This window comes from Culex pipiens, chromosome 2, assembly GCF_016801865.2.
Source record: "Culex pipiens pallens isolate TS chromosome 2, TS_CPP_V2, whole genome shotgun sequence".
Classification (NCBI taxonomy): Eukaryota; Metazoa; Arthropoda; class Insecta; order Diptera; family Culicidae; genus Culex; species Culex pipiens.
The window spans coordinates 22,793,697-22,812,262 of record NC_068938.1 but is presented as its reverse complement, the minus strand read 5'-3'; the positions used below and the strand labels follow the sequence as shown (position 1 = coordinate 22,812,262).

Here is an 18,566-nt window from a genome sequence, read left to right as displayed (position 1 = left end):
AATAATATTCATCATCCAACCTGCACAGCTCCGGCCTTGCCGGTACTCTCCATCCGAGACGCCACGTTCACCGTGTTTCCCCAGATATCGTAGTGCGGCTTCCGCGCGCCAATCACTCCAGCCGTAATCGGCCCGTGGTTGACGCCCATCTTCAACACAAAGTGATTAAACGATTGTTCGTTGATGCCCTGCAGGGCCTTCTTCAGCTCCAGGGCGAACTCCACCAGCAGCGCCAGGTGAGCCCATCGGAGTGAAATTGGATCCTCCGGTTTGACGATTCGTGACGGGTTCAACCCGCTGGCTGCCATGTACGTCGAGCCGATTGTCTTGATTTTGATGATGTCCTGGAACTGGGGCAACTCGAGAAGCTGCGGTCGATGGGAGGGATTGTGGGAAATTAAAACTTTTGCCTTCCCCTGGACTTATGAACCACTTTATATACTTTGAGTGCAGTGTAGTTATCAACACCTGGCTTCGCACCTTCTGCTTAGTCAGGGGAGCCCAAACATCGAAAAAGCTATATTTCGATCAACACGTATTTTTCAATTCTGATACCGATCAAACACCCCTGCCTCAGCATAATAAACAACAAGAAAACTTTTCCAATAAGCTCAACCCAATCCCCCTCCCCTCATACTCACCGCATCAAAGTCCGATATCACTTCGTTGAGAAACCGCAAACACTCCAGGCCCTGATTGTTGACCGTTTCCTCCGAGTAAAAGTCGGAAAAGTTGGGCATGCTGGCAAACAGCACCCCCACCTCGGCGTAACTCTGCGAGTACAGGTCGTCGTGGGAGCGCTTCTTGTTGCCCATAAAGTGCTCGGCCACGTGCATCGGCAGCACGTTGTACACGAGCGCTTCGTTGCGGCGCCGCATGTCCGAGGCGCGCTCCTTCTGATCGCTCACCTCCGTCTTCCACATGAAGATCACCCGGTCGACCTTGTCGATCTGTCGGTGGATTGAGAGAGGGGAAAGTTGGTTAGTCGATTTGCTTAAAAGAACATGATTTTATTAAATTACCAAATTCATATTTGGTGGGTTTACTGTACTATTCAAAAAATTCAAAAATCGCGATTCACTTCCATATTGAACGATCACCCATTTTATTTTTCATTAGCCTCAAAATTTCGATATATTATAAAAAAAAGCTATAATTTTCAAACTGTCATTGAATTCACAAGTCGTTAAAAAAATACGGAGCACTAAAATTGTTTTTATTGATCTAAAATTATATTTTATGACATTTTTGCATAAGAACTATATGTTACTGTCCCGCCCGTGTGGATCAATCGGACCGCGCACTGGACTCACAATCCAGAGGTTGCTGGTTCGAATCCCGGCAGCGGTACTCTAAAAATTCTTTGTGAAAATATGGGTATCCGGCGCCGTCGCTCCGTGCTGTACTCACTTAGGAGCCCAGGGCGGCGAAGTCCTTGTAGTTAAAAGGAAGACACTATAGTGGTTGGTATTAGCAATGGTGGCCGACAGCTATAAAGTCAACTTCGTTTTTTTCGTTACTATATGTTACCAAAGGATAATATTTTTCTATTCAGATTTTTATTATTCTGAGTAGTTTGTGCTGTACGGACAGTTGTTTTTGTTGATCAAATGATCTATATGTTGTCAACATAGATATTGACATTGTATTATTGATTTGGTTTTATTTGAAAACCCAAAATGACGGTAATAAAATCTCAATCAAATTATTGAGATGTTATTCCAGCATTTTTGAATGCAGACATAATTTCATCAAATTTCTAAAAAATAATCATGTTGATTTATATGAACATATTTTGTTTTTGATCATTATATTTTTAATTCAATAAAAAATATGCCAATGAAAAAATGCATATGAAATACATTTCAAGAAATATCTGAAATGTTATTGATATTTTTAGAAACATATTTGTTAGACTTATCTCAGTTAGGCACGATTGTACTGTTACAATAGTTTTGTTTGAATAAACAAAATTTGATTGAGAACAGCAAGTAAATATATATAAAATATAAAGTCAGTGCATTTTGTCAAAGATTCACCTTTTATCCTTAATAATTACTATTTTTTTGATTTTATTTAACCGCATTTGAAGTATTTTATCAAGGTCTTTGAAACAGTCAATGTTTTCTTCTTAATTTTGACAAAATAATGAGAGCATCAAAAATTAAAGTTAATCAGATTTTACTCGAAATCCCTGTGAAATCATTTCATTAAATCAGATATGTTTTAGACCACACCACAGTGGTCGGAAACGCAAATTTAGCAGGAATAATTTATTTCCGCTTCAGGGATGCATTTTCGAGCTTCGGTGTCTAAGAAGCATTTGTTAAGAATAAAATTCTACATCTTTTGGTCAAAACGATATTAGGGTGGCCCAACAATTTCAAATATTTTCAAAATTTATCTTCGCTTCTAGATGAGATAGAGGTGTACTTTCTTCAACAGTATTGTAGTACTAGCCATTTCAAACAACTTTGTCGAAGACACCAAATCTCTATCTCTTAATCTGATCATTCTACAGCATTTTATGTGAAAAGCAGTAGGGTGGCCCATCAAAAAAGTGTTTTTATTGCGTATCTTTTTTGCATTATTTTTGGCAATTTTGGTGTCTTCCGGACATATTTAGAGCATAAAAATACGCGTCTTTTGGAATGTCAACGAAGTCGCTAGGTCGTTTTGGTAAAAAGTTACAGCGTTTTTAAAGTTTTTAATAGGCCTTTTTCAAATGTTTGTATCTTTTCGAGGGGGACACAAAAAAATACGCTCTGTGGTGCATCTGAAAGCTCAAAACTTGTTCTTTAATATGAATATAACATCTCAAAAGGGTTTTTCTTAAACCCAAGTTACAGCGATTTAAAAATGGTCATTTTATGAGATTTTGTACCATGCTCTATGAGAAAATTTACATGAATGTCGCATTAATCAGTATCAAAACTGCTCTTAGTGAGCTCAAATGCAGGAAAAATTGGTTTGCTTGGTTTGCCTGGTTTTTATGGCAACTAGGGTGGTCTTAGATGACCTAGGGTGGTTCATCTTCGTTCACTCTTATAAGATATGATTTTTTTTAATTCGAATGGAAAGAAAAATATAAAATAAAATTAAAATACATAACCTGTTTTAAATAGTAAAGCAGCTGAGGATATGATATCTGATTAGGGTGGCTCAAATTAATTAGAAAATAAAAAGATTAAAGATTTTAGTATTTCTTTACGTTTTTGTAAATCGACTTTTATTTATTTTTTTTTAATAGGATAAAACTCTCCATGCATTTTGTTTGACAAAAGGAGTCACTTTGTATAATAATGCCAATACGAGGATCCATTTCCAATTTATATCTTTTTACCTAAAGATGCAAATAATGATAACGGTGCATTTAATCAAAAAAATAGTACCAGGTTTTTCAACAAAACCTGAACACTAGCCTAAAATATATTTCCTACACTCAAAAAAATGAGTTCGCGTAAACGTGAACAGCGTTCATGCCACCGGGAACCAGGAAGAAAACTGTTCAACTTTCATGGTGCAATACATGAAAGTGAACAGTTTTCTTCCTGGTTCCCGTTGGCATGAACGCTGTTCACGTTTACGCGAACTCATTTTTTTGAGTGTAACAAATATAACAAATTTTCAGAAATAAAATAAGAGTATTGGGAAATCAACTTCTAATATCAATGTCAAGACGCTAAATCGATAAGAAAATGTATCATGTTTACGAATATTCACATTCCCATTTTGTATTGGCAAAATTGTATGAAGCTTTGTATGGAACAACTAATGATGCAAAATGGCACCCTTTAACACTGTTAATGCATGGAATATTTTATCCTATTAAAAAAATACAAATAAAAGTCGATTTACGGAAACGTAGGGAAATAATAATATGTTAAAATACATTTTCTAACGAATAAATCTTTAATCTTAAATCTTTTTATTTTCTAATTAATTTGAGCCACCCTAATCAGATATCATATCCTCAGCTGCTTTACTATTTAAAACAGGTTATGTATTTTAATTTTATTTTATATTTTTCTTTCCATTCGAATTAAAAAAAAATCATATCTTATAAGAGTGAACGAAGATGAACCACCCTAGGTCATCTAAGACCACCCTAGTTGCCATAAAAACCAGGCAAACCAAGCAAACCAATTTTTCCTGCATTTGAGCTCACTAAGAGCAGTTTTGATACTGATTAATGCGACATTCATGTAAATTTTCTCATAGAGCATGGTACAAAATCTCATAAAATGACCATTTTTAAATCGCTGTAACTTGGATTTAAGAAAAACCCTTTTGAGATGTTATATTCATATTAAAGAACAAGTTTTGAGCTTTCAGATGCACCACAGAGCGTATTTTTTTGTGTCCCCCTCGAAAAGATACAAACATTTGAAAAAGGCCTATTAAAAACTTTAAAAACGCTGTAACTTTTTACCAAAACGACCTAGCGACTTCGTTGACATTCCAAAAGACGCGTATTTTTATGCTCTAAATATGTCCGGAAGACACCAAAATTGCCAAAAATAATGCAAAAAAGATACGCAATAAAAACACTTTTTTGATGGGCCACCCTACTGCTTTTCACATAAAATGCTGTAGAATGATCAGATTAAGAGATAGAGATTTGGTGTCTTCGACAAAGTTGTTTGAAATGGCTAGTACTACAATACTGTTGAAGAAAGTACACCTCTATCTCATCTAGAAGCGAAGATAAATTTTGAAAATATTTGAAATTGTTGGGCCACCCTAATATCGTTTTGACCAAAAGATGTAGAATTTTATTCTTAACAAATGCTTCTTAGACACCGAAGCTCGAAAATGCATCCCTGAAGCGGAAATAAATTATTCCTGCTAAATTTGCGTTTCCGACCACACATAAAAGCCTTTTACAAAATCACTTAAAAATTAAGCACGACAAATATAGACAACCAAACTGTAAAAATCTTGAGGAACCTATCTTAAGCATCACCAATCATAGGTGACAAGAATAAAAAAAAATATATAACCTTAAACTTTATAGCTAATTTGTATTTTTTGCTCATTTTGCCTATTTCAGATGATAACTGCTTTTTTCAGGGCTGTCGGGTATCTCTTTTTCCGACTCCACGATTTGGTTTTTGAATTCTTAAAAAAAATATTCATTGTCAAATTGAAGCATTTTGCAAAACTTAACTTATGCATGGATTTTATTTTTTTTATTTCCTTCTTTTCAGTCAGAATCACTAGACAAAAAACTGAACAATATTTAATTATGTAGAACATAATAATCACCAGCTGAAATATTTTTTCAGGTTACTACTTTTTTTACTGAGATAACTAAGGTCATTTATAAAAAAAATGCTTTTAGTCCATTAAAAAATCATGACTTCAAGCATAGTTTTAAATTTATGAGCTGCTCAGATCACAGATATATTGAAAAGTAGATGTAAATGAAATATTAACTTTAGCTTAACAATATTCGATGTCTATTCGATTAAGTTGAATTAAATTATTTTTGAAAAACAGATTAGGCTGTTGCAAATATTTTTCAGCACATAATCTGCAAATTCTTATTGTGGTACAGTCATGTCCCGGTTTTGCACGCCTCGGTTTTGCACTACCCCGGTTTTGGTTCGTTCAGCTGCCTCGGTGCTTAACTGAAGCACAGAGCTTATGGGATTTTGGCTTTATGGGAGACATTGGCTATAATCGTACGTACGCCCCTTTTAAATGTTGCTCCAGAATTACATGAAAATTTTCACAAAAATACGTATTTTTCCTGTTTTTTAAAATGCAATGTTTCTCAAAAAAATCTAAAATTTATTGTTGTTGCAATATGGGTATCAAATGATCGGGAATTTTCATACATTTCGAATGTTATGATGTTTTTTTTTGAAAATACTAAAAAAAATCATAAAACTAAGTATTTTTGAAAACAAAATACCTAAAATTTTAGTTTTTTTATAATGTGGGTATCAAACGATCGGGATTTTTTCATACATTTCGAAAGTTATAACACACATTTTTGAAAATACTCAAATTTAAAAGCTGTAACATTTTGTTTTGAAAACACTATTTTTTTTACAATACTACGTATTTTCTAATAATTATAACATGCGAAATGTTAAAAAATTCCTATCATTTGTTACCCAACTGAAATTTTGAGTGTTTTTTTTTTCAAAAATACGTAGTTTTGTGAAAATTTTGAGTACTTTCCAAAAAAGGTTGTTATTACATAAGAAATGTATGAAAAAGTGCCGATCATTTGATACCCATATTGTAAAAAAACTGAAATTTTGAGTATTTTTCGAAAATACGCGGTTTGTGATAATTTTTAATAATTTCAAAAAAATGTTATTATTACACTCCAAATGTATGAAAAAGTCCCGATCATTTGATACCCATATTGCAAAAAACTGAAATTTTGAGTATTTTTTCGAAATTATGTAGTAATGTAAAAATGTTGAGTATTTTCAAAATACAGGAAAAATACGTATTTTTGTGAAAATTTTCATGTAACTTTAGAAACAATGGATAGCTGCCATCATTCCGATTCCAAAACATTATATTTTTTTGATGTTTGCATGATTTTTCATTCGATTATAAACAATGTGTCCCACAGGTATAATCAAAATCCCATATGCTCTGTTCTTCAGTTATGCACGCCTCGGTTTTGCATCCCCCATATCCGGTACTAAACCGAGGCATGTATGCTAGAAAACTTTCAAGAAAAAATTTTTCCATACGGCCAGTGACAAATACCTATGTAAAAAAGTAGTCAAATTCAGTAAGGGGCAAACTAAATAAAATTCACCAAAAGAGAAAATTTAGATTTTTAAATTATCACTTAAAAAGACTTATAGATTCGAGCAGTCAAATTTTAAAGTTTTTTAAAAAGGAAAATTCATTGGAATTCAATGGATATTTATGGAGTGATATTTTAAACAATTCAAACAATCTATTTAATTATAAAATTATAACAAAGGATATTTGTAAAGTTTTATATTGGTATTTGAAATATTCTTATGAAAACAAAAACATTTGCTAACATTATAATTGAATGCCAACCTAAATCATTCACTTACGTGTCGTGCCAACAGGGACAGCGCAATCGTCACGGCGACCAGCAGCGCGGACAGCGTGTACCTCAGTGGAAATCTGCGTGGTCAAAATAAAAAAGCAAAAAGAAAAGAGGTGTTAATTGGAAAACAAAAGCTAAGCAAGCAAGCAACATTGAACAAACAAACACAGGCACGTGGGACGTGGGTCAAAGCAAGGAGGGTTGTGGGTGGATGTCTAAAGGTGTGTGTGCTTCGTGTCGGGAGTTGTAAAATGGGATCATCAACCCTTGACTCTGGGGGAGGGTGTAGAGGGGCCTCAGGACAAAACGGTGCCCCAGCCCCGTTTCGCAAGAACGCCCTCGCGTTTAATTACGGAGGTTGGGCCCCTCCGTTGTCCCCCCCGAGACCCTTCTCATACTCCCCCGAGGCCACTTCGGAATCGGTCCCAGGAGTGACGTGCCACACGCCAAAATTGTGCGAATATTTTTTTAGGACATGTGACGGAGGACGACGGAGTTGTTTTCTTGGGAATTATGCTGGGTATTTACACATTCAAAATCCCGAAATCCTCGTTCCGGAATGCTTCGTCTAGGTGGAAAACGTTGATGTAGCAATGAATGGCTAGACGGCGACGGTGACGACGACGTTCCAAAGGTTGTGGGAGGGCGCAGCAGAAAAGGGGATGGAAAAAGAAGGAGAAGGTGTTATTGTTAGCGTTTTGTTGTCGTTGTCATTAGGAGGGTATGGCAATTGTGGGACGGAAATACACGTTCACACCACCCAGGTTAAATGGAATTATTTTGACAGAGTTCAGGCGAAAAATTTGACTAATTGAGTTGGTTTTCTGGAGAATCGAGCGAGTTTATAATGGTTTCTGGGTAATTGCGTAGGCTCATTGTAAATAGCGAATTCGTTGAATTTTATTTCTGTTGTTGTTTAAAAGCTTGTTCAAAAATTAAGCTTGTTTTGATAGAAAAAATAATTTGTATTAGAACTTGTCTTAAAGCTACGAAATTGACTATCCTTTTCTGTTTACTTTCTGTTAGGATTTTTCTGTGTTTAGGAGAATGATTCGTGCATCTTTTGTTTACCTTGTTTTTTTCTCCTTTTTTATGAAAATTTCAATCCTTTTTTAATTATTTTAAGCAAAAAGTAGCACAAATTGCTAGTTTTGATTCCTTTTTAAAATAAAAATATCTAAGAATTCTTTAAAAAATATTGCTGTTTGTGCAACGTAGATACTTTTCAAAAGAGGGTATTGCTCGCGTTGTCCCGTCACGAAATTTAGCAACTTTCAGAATCTCCTCTAAATCAGTTCTTCATACAAAGTTCAACTCTAATTTACGATTTTGAATGCTAGTTTTATTCAAATTCTTCCAAACTCAATTGAAGGGCTCTTTATGACTTGGACTTTTTGACAGTTTGCCAATTTGCCTGCTTTTTGTTTTGTTTTTGCCTGGATTTGTTTGTACAAACGTCAACCTGCATACATTTTACCTTGTTTGCGAGTTTGGCAAACTGTCAAGCACAAAAAAGTGCCAGTTTGTTTGTTTGTTAGCGGTAGTGTAATAGCTCCTTTATCTTACATTACTGGCAGTGCTTTTTTGTCAATACCGTTGTTGTCTTCAATAGTCAAGGCACAACACCCGAAAATAGTGATGCAAGAAGCAAATCATGAAACATGCAAGTTTTTGGTTGACCTTGATTAAATCATGAATCCGGATCTGCCTGTTGATTTTCCCGATTCTCAAAGGAATCGAGATATTCAAGATGGCGTCCAATATGGCAACCCACTTGTAAAATTTTACTAATTTAGGGTCGCTGAATTCAAATGTGACCCCAAGAATATTCCAAAGTGTTCAGGGAATGTGCAATCCATGATGACGGTCAATATGGCGAAGCTAGAATATTGGAAGTTTTTGTACAGAAATGTAACAGGAAATCAACAGGTCAAATTCAACTAATTTTGGGTAGCTGACTCAGCTCTGGTACTCAGGTATTTTAAAACCATCTTGGATTGCACATCACCAGAGTTCTTTGGAATATTTTAGGGCTCATATTCGATTTTTCTGTGCACAGCAAAAAATCCGATGGTAAAATCGCATGCAAAAGCATGCACATCACCTTCGTCAAAATAAACACTTAATATTACACACTGCATGTACAATTTTTGCAAACACAAAAAAAAAGTTGCAACCGACGGGATTCAAACCCAGCACCAACAGTAAGGACTGGCGCCTTAGCCCACTCGGCCATCAGACCGATGAAAAGCGCATATATGAGCTTGACATTTCGGTTAAGTAGGTTTCCCATACTGATGGGCTACATATAGGGACGTGGCGTTACATCGTGCTGCCATCTGGTTTTTTTAAGTGCAAAAGTGGAAAAGTGCTGAGTCATCGTCTAAAAATAGACGGCGTCCTATCTCGCCCAGCAAAATGAAGTCGATAAAGTAGTCGGTTTCGATGAGAAAAAGTGGAAAATGTGGTCTAAAAATAGCGACGCCATCCCCGTATTTCAGGGTGTAATATTACACAGAATTGCATAAAATAATGCAAAGTTTATTTTACACCCAGGCCTTTTACACGCAGCTGGATTACTACTTTTTTAGCTGTGTGAATTTACTATGGGGAAATTTCATTTTTACCTCTTCATTTTCCGAAAATCTTATTAAATTCATCCATTTACGAGATTTCTTCTGGTTTCATCAGATCCGATTTTTTAGGAATTTAGGTTATTTTCTCAAGGTAGAAGAAAAAAAAGATATTTTTTGAATTTGTTTCGTTTCGTGCCGTTTGTTAGCTTCGTTCCGTTTATTTCCTTTGCAGAAATCATTTTGCAAGAAAACATATTGAAAATTTGTCAAGCATTTGAGCATGAGCATGAGCATGAGAGACCACCCATGGTTGTCCTTCTCCGTTGCTGAACAGGACCGTAATAGCCTATCAGCACAACCGATCATACGTCCCAACGATCTGGTGATGTTTCTCTTATCAACAGCATGCATGAATGCGATGAAAAGATAAAACATCAAGATCACCAAAACTAGAACTGTTGCATATAGGTCACAGTCGTTGGCCACCAACGGCGCCCGCCATGTCAGTTTGTAGATCTCGAGGGAATGGGACGGGAATGTTAGTTAGCACAGGCTGCTACCAAGGGTGGGTTCTATACGATATCCACACCCCCGCGTGTGCCGGAAAACTACTTCTACTTGGGATTTTGTTAGTAGGGAAGGGTGATGGTCAGGATTCATCATAGAAGATGATGATGTGACCCAAATAATCGATAAGTTTTGTTTAATGGGGTGATGTATTATTCCCAAGGCAAGCAATCGGATGCTGCTGTTGAGACTGTTCCCGTTTATTTGTGATTTGTTTACGATTAGATGGATTATCTTAGACAGCCGGCTGTGGAAAGATAAAACCACAAAGAATGTATTTAACATGTAAGATATTAAACTCCTCGTACAGTGTTTAGTTCGAGTGGATCATAGACGATTTCAAGTTTTAAATAGTTATAAGAATAACGACCGATTACTGATGAGTTACGAAGCTACAAGAAGGGCTTGGCAATCGCGTAGGAGAAATACTCGTTATCGTGCTCTCCGGGCTATAATGCTGAGAGTTTTTTCACGCGTTTTACGGGAAACGTCTTTTTGAATTTTAAATTTATACCTCGCAAGCGTCTTAATCCAGCAATACGACTTGCTTGTCTCAAAAAAAGAGATTTCGGATCGTTTCTATCGAAAACTATATAAAGAGAACAAAAAAAAACACATCGACCAACGAAAGCGCGAGCTTAAAAAATGAAAAAAGAAGAAGAAGATGACCAATCACCACATGCACACAAACAGCGACACAAAAGAGACGAAAATAACACGAAAAAACAGGACTGCGCGTCCCCAGAAGCACTGCACTAATGATGCTATTATTTAGTTATACTGACCAATCACCCCATGCACACAAACAGCGACACAAAAGAGATGAATGAAACTCCCTTGAGCGTAATTCACAGAGTTTACACTACACACTTCCAAAAAAAGGGAAAATGATCCAAACCAAAGTTATCTAGATAAAACTCAGTAGCACACACACCTCTACAAAAGAAGAACCTCCACGGGCGACAACCGTTAAAAACTGCAATCAGCAGTCATCGGCGGACCAACACAATCACACTTTGCTTCTGCTCCAACAGCAACGTACATAACGCTTGCATGCAAGTTTGAAATATCGGCGTCTAGAACAGGCCACACAAACACAATCAAGCGAGTCGCTCTCGCGCACGGCGACGTTAGCAATAAGAAAAAAATGGACTGAAGCGCACAACCGTCAACAAAACAAATTGCTCTAAAACACTCAAATTTTCAAAGAAAATCAACGAACTCCATAACTCCCGCGATAAACCCGTTTTGACCGATCAAATTACACAATTTTAGCGGGACAGATCCTTCGATTTCACACCAAAATCGCGATTTGAAATAAGCAGCCGGACCAACACGACATTTCGCAAACGCGTCACCAATACCTCTCTCATATTGAAAATTTGTCAAGCATTTCTAGAGTTAGTATCTCCCTCAACTTCTACAAGAGCTGAACCTTAACAATTTTAAATCATTCCTTTGTGGACCACCAATCAGTGAGGTACTCCTCGATATTAGCTCCTGAAAAGTGCTAAAAAGTGCTAAAATGCCTCACGGCAAGAAAAAGAGGCGGTCCTCACCAGCAGGATCGGCAGATTTGAAGAAGCTAAAGAATGCCGAAGCGCTACCTGCAAAGACAGGCAGTTTGAGCAAGGACGCTCAAAATTCGTCTGGAAACCAGTTCGCTACCCGCCCTGTGGACGTGAGCGAGAAGGAAGAATTTGGACGACGGGAAAAGTTGCCACCCATTTTTGTGAAAACATCGTCATCGGATTCGGTGCGAAAGTGGCTGACCGGGTTTATCAAATCTGTTGCTTTACGAGCTTCCATTCGCTTGTGTGCTGATGGACTCAAAATTCTGCTACCTACCAGAAAGGATTACAACTACGTTCGGGATTTCCTGAACAACACCTACACCCAAAGTTAAAGAACGAGGGGATAGTCCTCACGAAAAGAAACGTGAGGAAAGTGCTATATTGCGAGAGTATAGTCCTCTCGCGTGTTCATTCGTTCATTAGAACAGTTCATCCTGTGAGTGGCTTATATGGACAAACGACCGCCACTTAGTCACCGAACCATGGTGGCCCATACGGCAAAGGCACGGTTCAATATGCCGAAGGTCTTGGGTTCGAGTCTCGGTACCGGTACTTTTTTTTTTTGATAGATGAACTTTTTTGGAAAATGAACCATGAGTAAAGTACTCTCGGTAATTTCGGGATTTATCCTCTCCGTCCGCACACAGTATCATTTTACTACCGAATCGTGCTCTTTATCCTCTCGTATGCCGATGCCCAGTTCTGGGTGTAGATTGAATACTACGGCCATGGCGACCCAGGTAAACGCCCCATGAAACAGGTCCTCCGAGGCCTGTACGCATGGATGTGAATGTGCTGAAAGGAGAGCTCAAATCTCTGAAGTTGAACGTGATCGAAGTCTTCAAGATGACGAGACTCAACAAGGACATCAAGTATCGTGATCAACTGTACCTGGTCCATCTCGAGAAAGGATCGACAACGCCGACTGAGCTGAAGGCAGTTCGGGCAATTTTCAGCATCATCGTGACTTGGGAACGTTATTGTCCAGTGGCAAAGAGTTGCAGAGAATACAACACCTCCAGGCTTCAGTCAGCAACCGAGGGAAAACCAATCAACATCAACGGATGAAGGCAGTAGTGACCTGTTTTCACCACAAGAACTTCTGAACATTTTCATCGAGATGACAACAACACTGCGTGGTTGCCACACCCGCCAGGAACAAGTAAGAACGCTTGGAGCATTCATCTTAAAATATAGTTCGTGTTTTACTCGTTCTAATGATTTTGAATATTTCAAAAAATTCCTTTTTTTGTAGTTTAAAGTTAGGATAAGTTGTTAAAGTGATTTTTTTTCTTATTTACCCAAATGTATTCGATTCAATGCAAAAATGTAAAACAATTTGAAGTAAATTAAATAAATGTGATCAGTTAATAATAAAACGAAAAATACAACAAAGATGAAGAGCATTTAGCCATACCACTTAGCATGTAAAAGAAATGGTATTATTCTGGGTAATGAATAGAGAGAATGCGTAACGTGATTTTCGAATGATCCCACTTTGTTTACATCTACAAAGTAGGAGGCTGTTCAAGCACAGAATGGCTTTTTCTTACTGGTAAAAGAGTTATTTTATAATCAATTGTATGTGTTTTATTTTGTCTAGTTTTTGACTTTTTTTTCTGTAAAATCGTGTGTTTTCAATTTTTGATCGGTTAGAAGATGTTTTTCTTTTTTACGGGTGACGACGAACTGCGGCGAGAGTGTCATTCTGCGATGTCGCAGATAAATTCCCTGGCTGATTTTGGAATCCTGCAGCTCTTCCTGGTCCAGCGAAAAAACATCGCTAATTCTAGCGAAGCTGATCCAACAAACTGAGAAGATTTTTACTAAACCAGTAGGTTTTCAAACGGAATCAAACAATTAAGACAGCTTCTGGATGGATACAACCGCATCAACTCCATAAACAACTTCCATTCATAATTATAAAAAGTGAAGATTTCGCCTTCCACTTTTTAAGATTTCTTGACTTCAACTCCAGTTCCTCAAAAGCCACAAATTCGTCATTCTTGCAAAAATAATAATAATAATAATAATGATCGATAACAATACTCTCTACTTTTGGCGAACAGTAAATTGGTTCCAGTTTGACAGTTCAAAATTGAGGCCGTTTTGCGAACCACTATTCTGTACCCAGGTACTATTGTAAGATAGTTCAATAAAGACATATTTAATTTTAAAAAAATAACAATTTTAAATATTTTTTCAATGACCTTTGAAATAGAACAAACATGTTTTTTCTGTTTTCGTACGACTTGTACGAAAATCCGGGTACAAAATTATTCAAAATATAGGTAAAATAATATTATAGAGTTTTTTTTAATGAATGTAAAATTTAACACACCTCCATTAAAACCTAGTCTCATAATCTATTTGAAGCAGATGCGAAGTAATACAATTCTCTTCAACATTCAACACACGACAAAAACTGGTGAACAAAACTTTTCAATAAACGCTCAGAACAAAACTGTCACGAACAGCCCCGAAGCTGTCACAACTCTTTATCGTCATTTTCCAGACTGCAACTGGTGGAGGTAAGCTCTTTCGCGTAGGTGAAATAATTTCCGTCTATCCGCGCTCATGTCGCGTAAATCATTCCCACACTCGACGCTAATCAAAATGGCCAATTTAGCTGCAGCTAGTCGGAGAGTAATTGACAGTGATTAGTTTTACCACGGGGCATACACAAATTTATGCAGCATCGAAAAAGCACTCAAAAATCGATTTTGGACCAACTTAGTACAAAAGTCCTGATGCTCTGTAGTACCTACCGGTGATAATGACCATTAATGCGATTTTGCTCAGATGGGACAGCTGCGTGATGATGGACACGGCAATCAGGATGAGCACGGCAAAGTTGCTAAAGTACGACGGGAACAGACAGATGGTCGCCGGATGCATCTCGGTGGACAGCAGGGACGCGTTGGTCACGTTCAGGTGCAGCGCAGTCCTGCCGGAGGAGGCCAGCTGTGCGGGGGGAGGCAAAGGACGTTGATTAGGTTGGATATATAGTTACTACAGTAGGTTGTTGTGTGAAATTGACTGCTGATGGGGAAAATTGTTGCTCTGAATGAGTTACGAGCAGTAATTCAGCAAAGTGCTACCAGATTTGACCATCATGCAACACCGTAAACCGGCCCACAGGATAAAACGGAATTCAAAACGATAATCTGGCACACGTGTGCCAGAGCGTGCTAAATCGAGCATTAAAACACTACACAATTCTCAGACCCGAAGGACAAGGACTTCATTTATCCCCATCTGGGCGGCATGCACGTATCGCACACTTACCATATCACTGGCGTTTGATATTCCGATGAGCAGGACGATTATGATGGCCGTCGACTTGCGGAGTCCGAGGCAGTCGTTGAAACGTTTGCTGTTTAACGTGATGAACGCCGGCAGACTCTGAAAGTGGGACCGTAAAGGAAGCAACAGTTGACGTAACGATTTCTCTGGGAAAACTTAAAATTGATTATTTATTTTTTCAATCTCATTAAACCTTAAAAAATGTCATTACATATATTTAATACTTTTAACTTGAGAGTCTCTTTAACTTTACCGAGTATTAAAGATTTTATGAAGAATATTTCGGTTTAGGCACACGTGCAAAAGGGGCTCCCAAATGGGATTTACTGTACATCTTTTGGTCAAGCTGTTGCAGCATTTGGAACTGACAGTGCCAGTCATGCTCGAAAAGATGTGTGCTCCCCAGCAGCATTTGACTTGCAATTTTGTGAAACCATTTCGGAGACCCGAGCTGGAGGATTCCAAATGTCGACTCGCACCAACTGGAGACGAATTAAATTTTAATACCGTTCCCCATTCATAATGCATCCGGGCAAGTGTTTTCCCTCGCACACACGGCATGAGATATTCATGGAAGAAGCAGTAGCTTGACTGACTGTGTCTGTACTTCAAGTGCACTTTCACTGCGATCCACCTCTTCCTTGCGGGTGTTGGTTTAGACGGAGCTTTAGCCGCACACACACACAGTCTGCAAAAGTGTCACATCCGTTGCAGACTGATGGTTCCTTCCCGGGATCCGTAATCCCTTTTTCCAAATGACACGAAACGAAATGTTCTTATGGGAAATTCATGACTCGGGTCTTTCATCCCGATGTTTAAACAGCATCCAAAGCAAGATTTCAACTCAACTTTCCGTTCACATTCCCGAGCAGTGCACTGATAGGATGGACGAAGATGCAAGCGATGAAAACCATCAGAAACTTGAATTTGCATTTGGAAAACAAGTCTGTAACTGTGTGGGAAATGAGGTTATGAGATCTCGGACAGATGGACGACGAGAGTTTTGCATCGTCGTCGTCGTCGTCCCTCAGGGGGGGGATGAGGACCGAGAGCTAATGAAGATTATTCCCAGCTGAATGAATCTTGAGTAACTGGAGGCAACTTGAGAAATGAAAGTAGAAGAGAAGAAACCAAATGCTTGCTATAAATAGCTTCGTTATCTGATAACAGTATTTGAGCAAAGTTGGTGATCAATTTTCTTGGAGTGGGGGAGGGCTATCAATCCCTTGGCAATTTATGCAGAAGTTGTAATTTGATGGAGACGCTGGGTCATCAGATTTATTTGAGGATATTGTGTGCCTCCATGAAATCTGCTTATTAAATCTTGATTGAACCCAAATATAAATTATATCTGATTCACAGATTTGTTTCCTGTTAAGAGAAATGAATCTCCTTGCATTGCTCGAAAAGAAAAAGGATACCACAGCAACTGGACTAAAGCAGGATGATATCATAAGCACCAATAAAGATCAGATTGTGTAGGACGCACTCATCGTGTGTTGTTTACCGGTCGATAAATGTCAATGTAAACACCAATTTTCTTTTAATCTATAGAGTGGACTTCGTATCGTTTCTGAGTGGATTTCAGTACGGTTCACGTTCATCGGATTAGGGGCTAGGGGCCCAGAATGGTCTGCCTAAGAAAAATGCGCCAAAAACCATAGAAAAACAGAAAAAATATGAATTCAGTGTAGTAGGCTTATGCTTTGGGATGTTCCCATCAATGTTGTTTACTTGGTTGATGAAAATATTTAGATTAAAACTATTTTTGAAGCAACTAAAAAATGGGGTTTTTCGCTACTTTTCCAGGGTGCGGGGCAGAATGGACCACCTTAGAAAACAAGCATTTTTTTCTAATACAACGTTGAAGGGAGATAAGACCTTTCTAAAATAGTTTCTATGACGTTATTATACCACTTTTATATAAATAGTCACATAAATACCCAAACAAACATTTTTGAAAATAGTGTTAGTACGTTGTAATAAAACACTATTTTTACAAATAAGCATCAAAACAAGTACAAAATCACTAATGTTGCATTAAACGTGATTCGTGATGCTACCAGGAGTGAAATAATCCATTAAGCTCAAAAAGCTTTTGATTGTTTTTATAAGGCAGGAAAGGGGTGGTCCATTCTGCCCCAAGTGGATTTTAATTAAACACTGCCACCATCAAGCTTCTAAATGATTTGAAGGTTCCGTTGTTGTTTGTTTTCCTTGGTAGTAACCAGAGCTGTTAAACGTTTAAATTAACGACGTTTAACTTAACGGAATCGTTAAACGTTAACCTAAACGTGAACGCGAACGGAGCCTACGTTGATCTTAACTTTAACGTGAACGGAGCACGTTAATTAACGTCGTTAATAAACGCGTTGATTAACGCGTTAATCCCCAACTTTGAGGGCCTGTATCTTCGAAACGGTAACATCTAGCGGGTTACTTCCGGTTGCATTTTACGGGCATTAACTGTGACTATTAGTTCCCGGTGAGGTAATTTGTCCAAAGTGGCCACCGGTTCCGGCAACCCGGAACATCCGTCAAGCATGTTTTTTTAAAGCTTTTGTCATTCAAATGACATTTGAGCCAATGTTATGAAACGTTGTTTGTAGTACATAGGTATACTGACTACATTGGGTCAGTTCAGGGTATCTGTGGCCACTCCGGAACCGATTCCATGGTACCACGCAAATGGTTCCGATGATTGTGATATTCAAAAGTCGACCTGTTGCTTATCAAACTTTGTAAAATTAAAATCATTAATCATCTATTATCATGCCGGTGTTCTTTGACCCGATCGGACCACTCCGGAACCGGTTACCGGTTGCACCGGAGGAAGTTACGAATGTTCCGGGTTGCCGGAACCGGTGGCCACTTTGGACAAATTACCTCACCGGGAACTCATAGTCACAGTTAATGCCCGTAAAATGCAACTGGAAGTAACACGCTAGATGTTACCGTTTGGAAGATACAGGCCCTCAAAGTTGGGGATTAACGAGTTAATCAACGCGTTAATTAACGACGTTAATTAACGTGTTCCGTTCACGTTAAAGTTAAGATCAACGTAGGCTCCGTTCGCGTTCACGTTAATTAACGTTTAAGAGGCAGTATTTGTAGATTCTGCTCGGTTTGTTCTAGAGGTCGTATCGAGGTGCTCCGATTTGGATGAAACTTTCAGCGTTTGTTTGTCTATACATGAGATGAACTCATGTCAAATATGAGCCCTCTACGACAAAGGGAAGTAGGGTAAAACGGGCATTGAAGTTTGAGGTCCAAAACACATGAAAAATCTTAAAATTGCTCGCATTTCCGTAAAACATCATCAATTCCAACTCTCTTAGATGCATTCGAAATGTCTTTTGAAGCCCTTCAAAATGTGTTATAGACATCCAGGATTGGTTTGACTTTTTCTCATAGCTTTTGCAAATTACTGTTAAAAATGGATTTTTTAAAACCTTAATAACTTTTTGCAACAGCCTCCAACACCCA

The 18,566-nt window shown here is 38.0% G+C and overlaps 1 protein-coding gene across 3 annotated transcripts in view; it reads right to left on the bottom strand.

Annotated features, from left to right (window-relative positions):
• Nucleotides 1-18,566, bottom strand: part of LOC120422382 (adenylate cyclase type 3) — a 128,058-nt gene that overhangs the window by 915 nt on the left and 108,577 nt on the right. For all 3 annotated transcript variants that reach the window (XM_039585792.2, XM_039585791.2, XM_052708671.1), the window contains exons 14-19: nucleotides 15,063-15,179; nucleotides 14,543-14,738; nucleotides 7,586-7,658; nucleotides 7,062-7,134; nucleotides 642-950; nucleotides 21-368 (exon numbers count right to left, since the gene is read on the bottom strand). In XM_039585792.2, coding sequence (XP_039441726.1) covers nucleotides 21-368; nucleotides 642-950; nucleotides 7,062-7,134; nucleotides 7,586-7,658; nucleotides 14,543-14,738; nucleotides 15,063-15,179 — 1,116 coding nt within the window. The remainder of the gene's footprint in view (nucleotides 1-20; nucleotides 369-641; nucleotides 951-7,061; nucleotides 7,135-7,585; nucleotides 7,659-14,542; nucleotides 14,739-15,062; nucleotides 15,180-18,566) is intronic.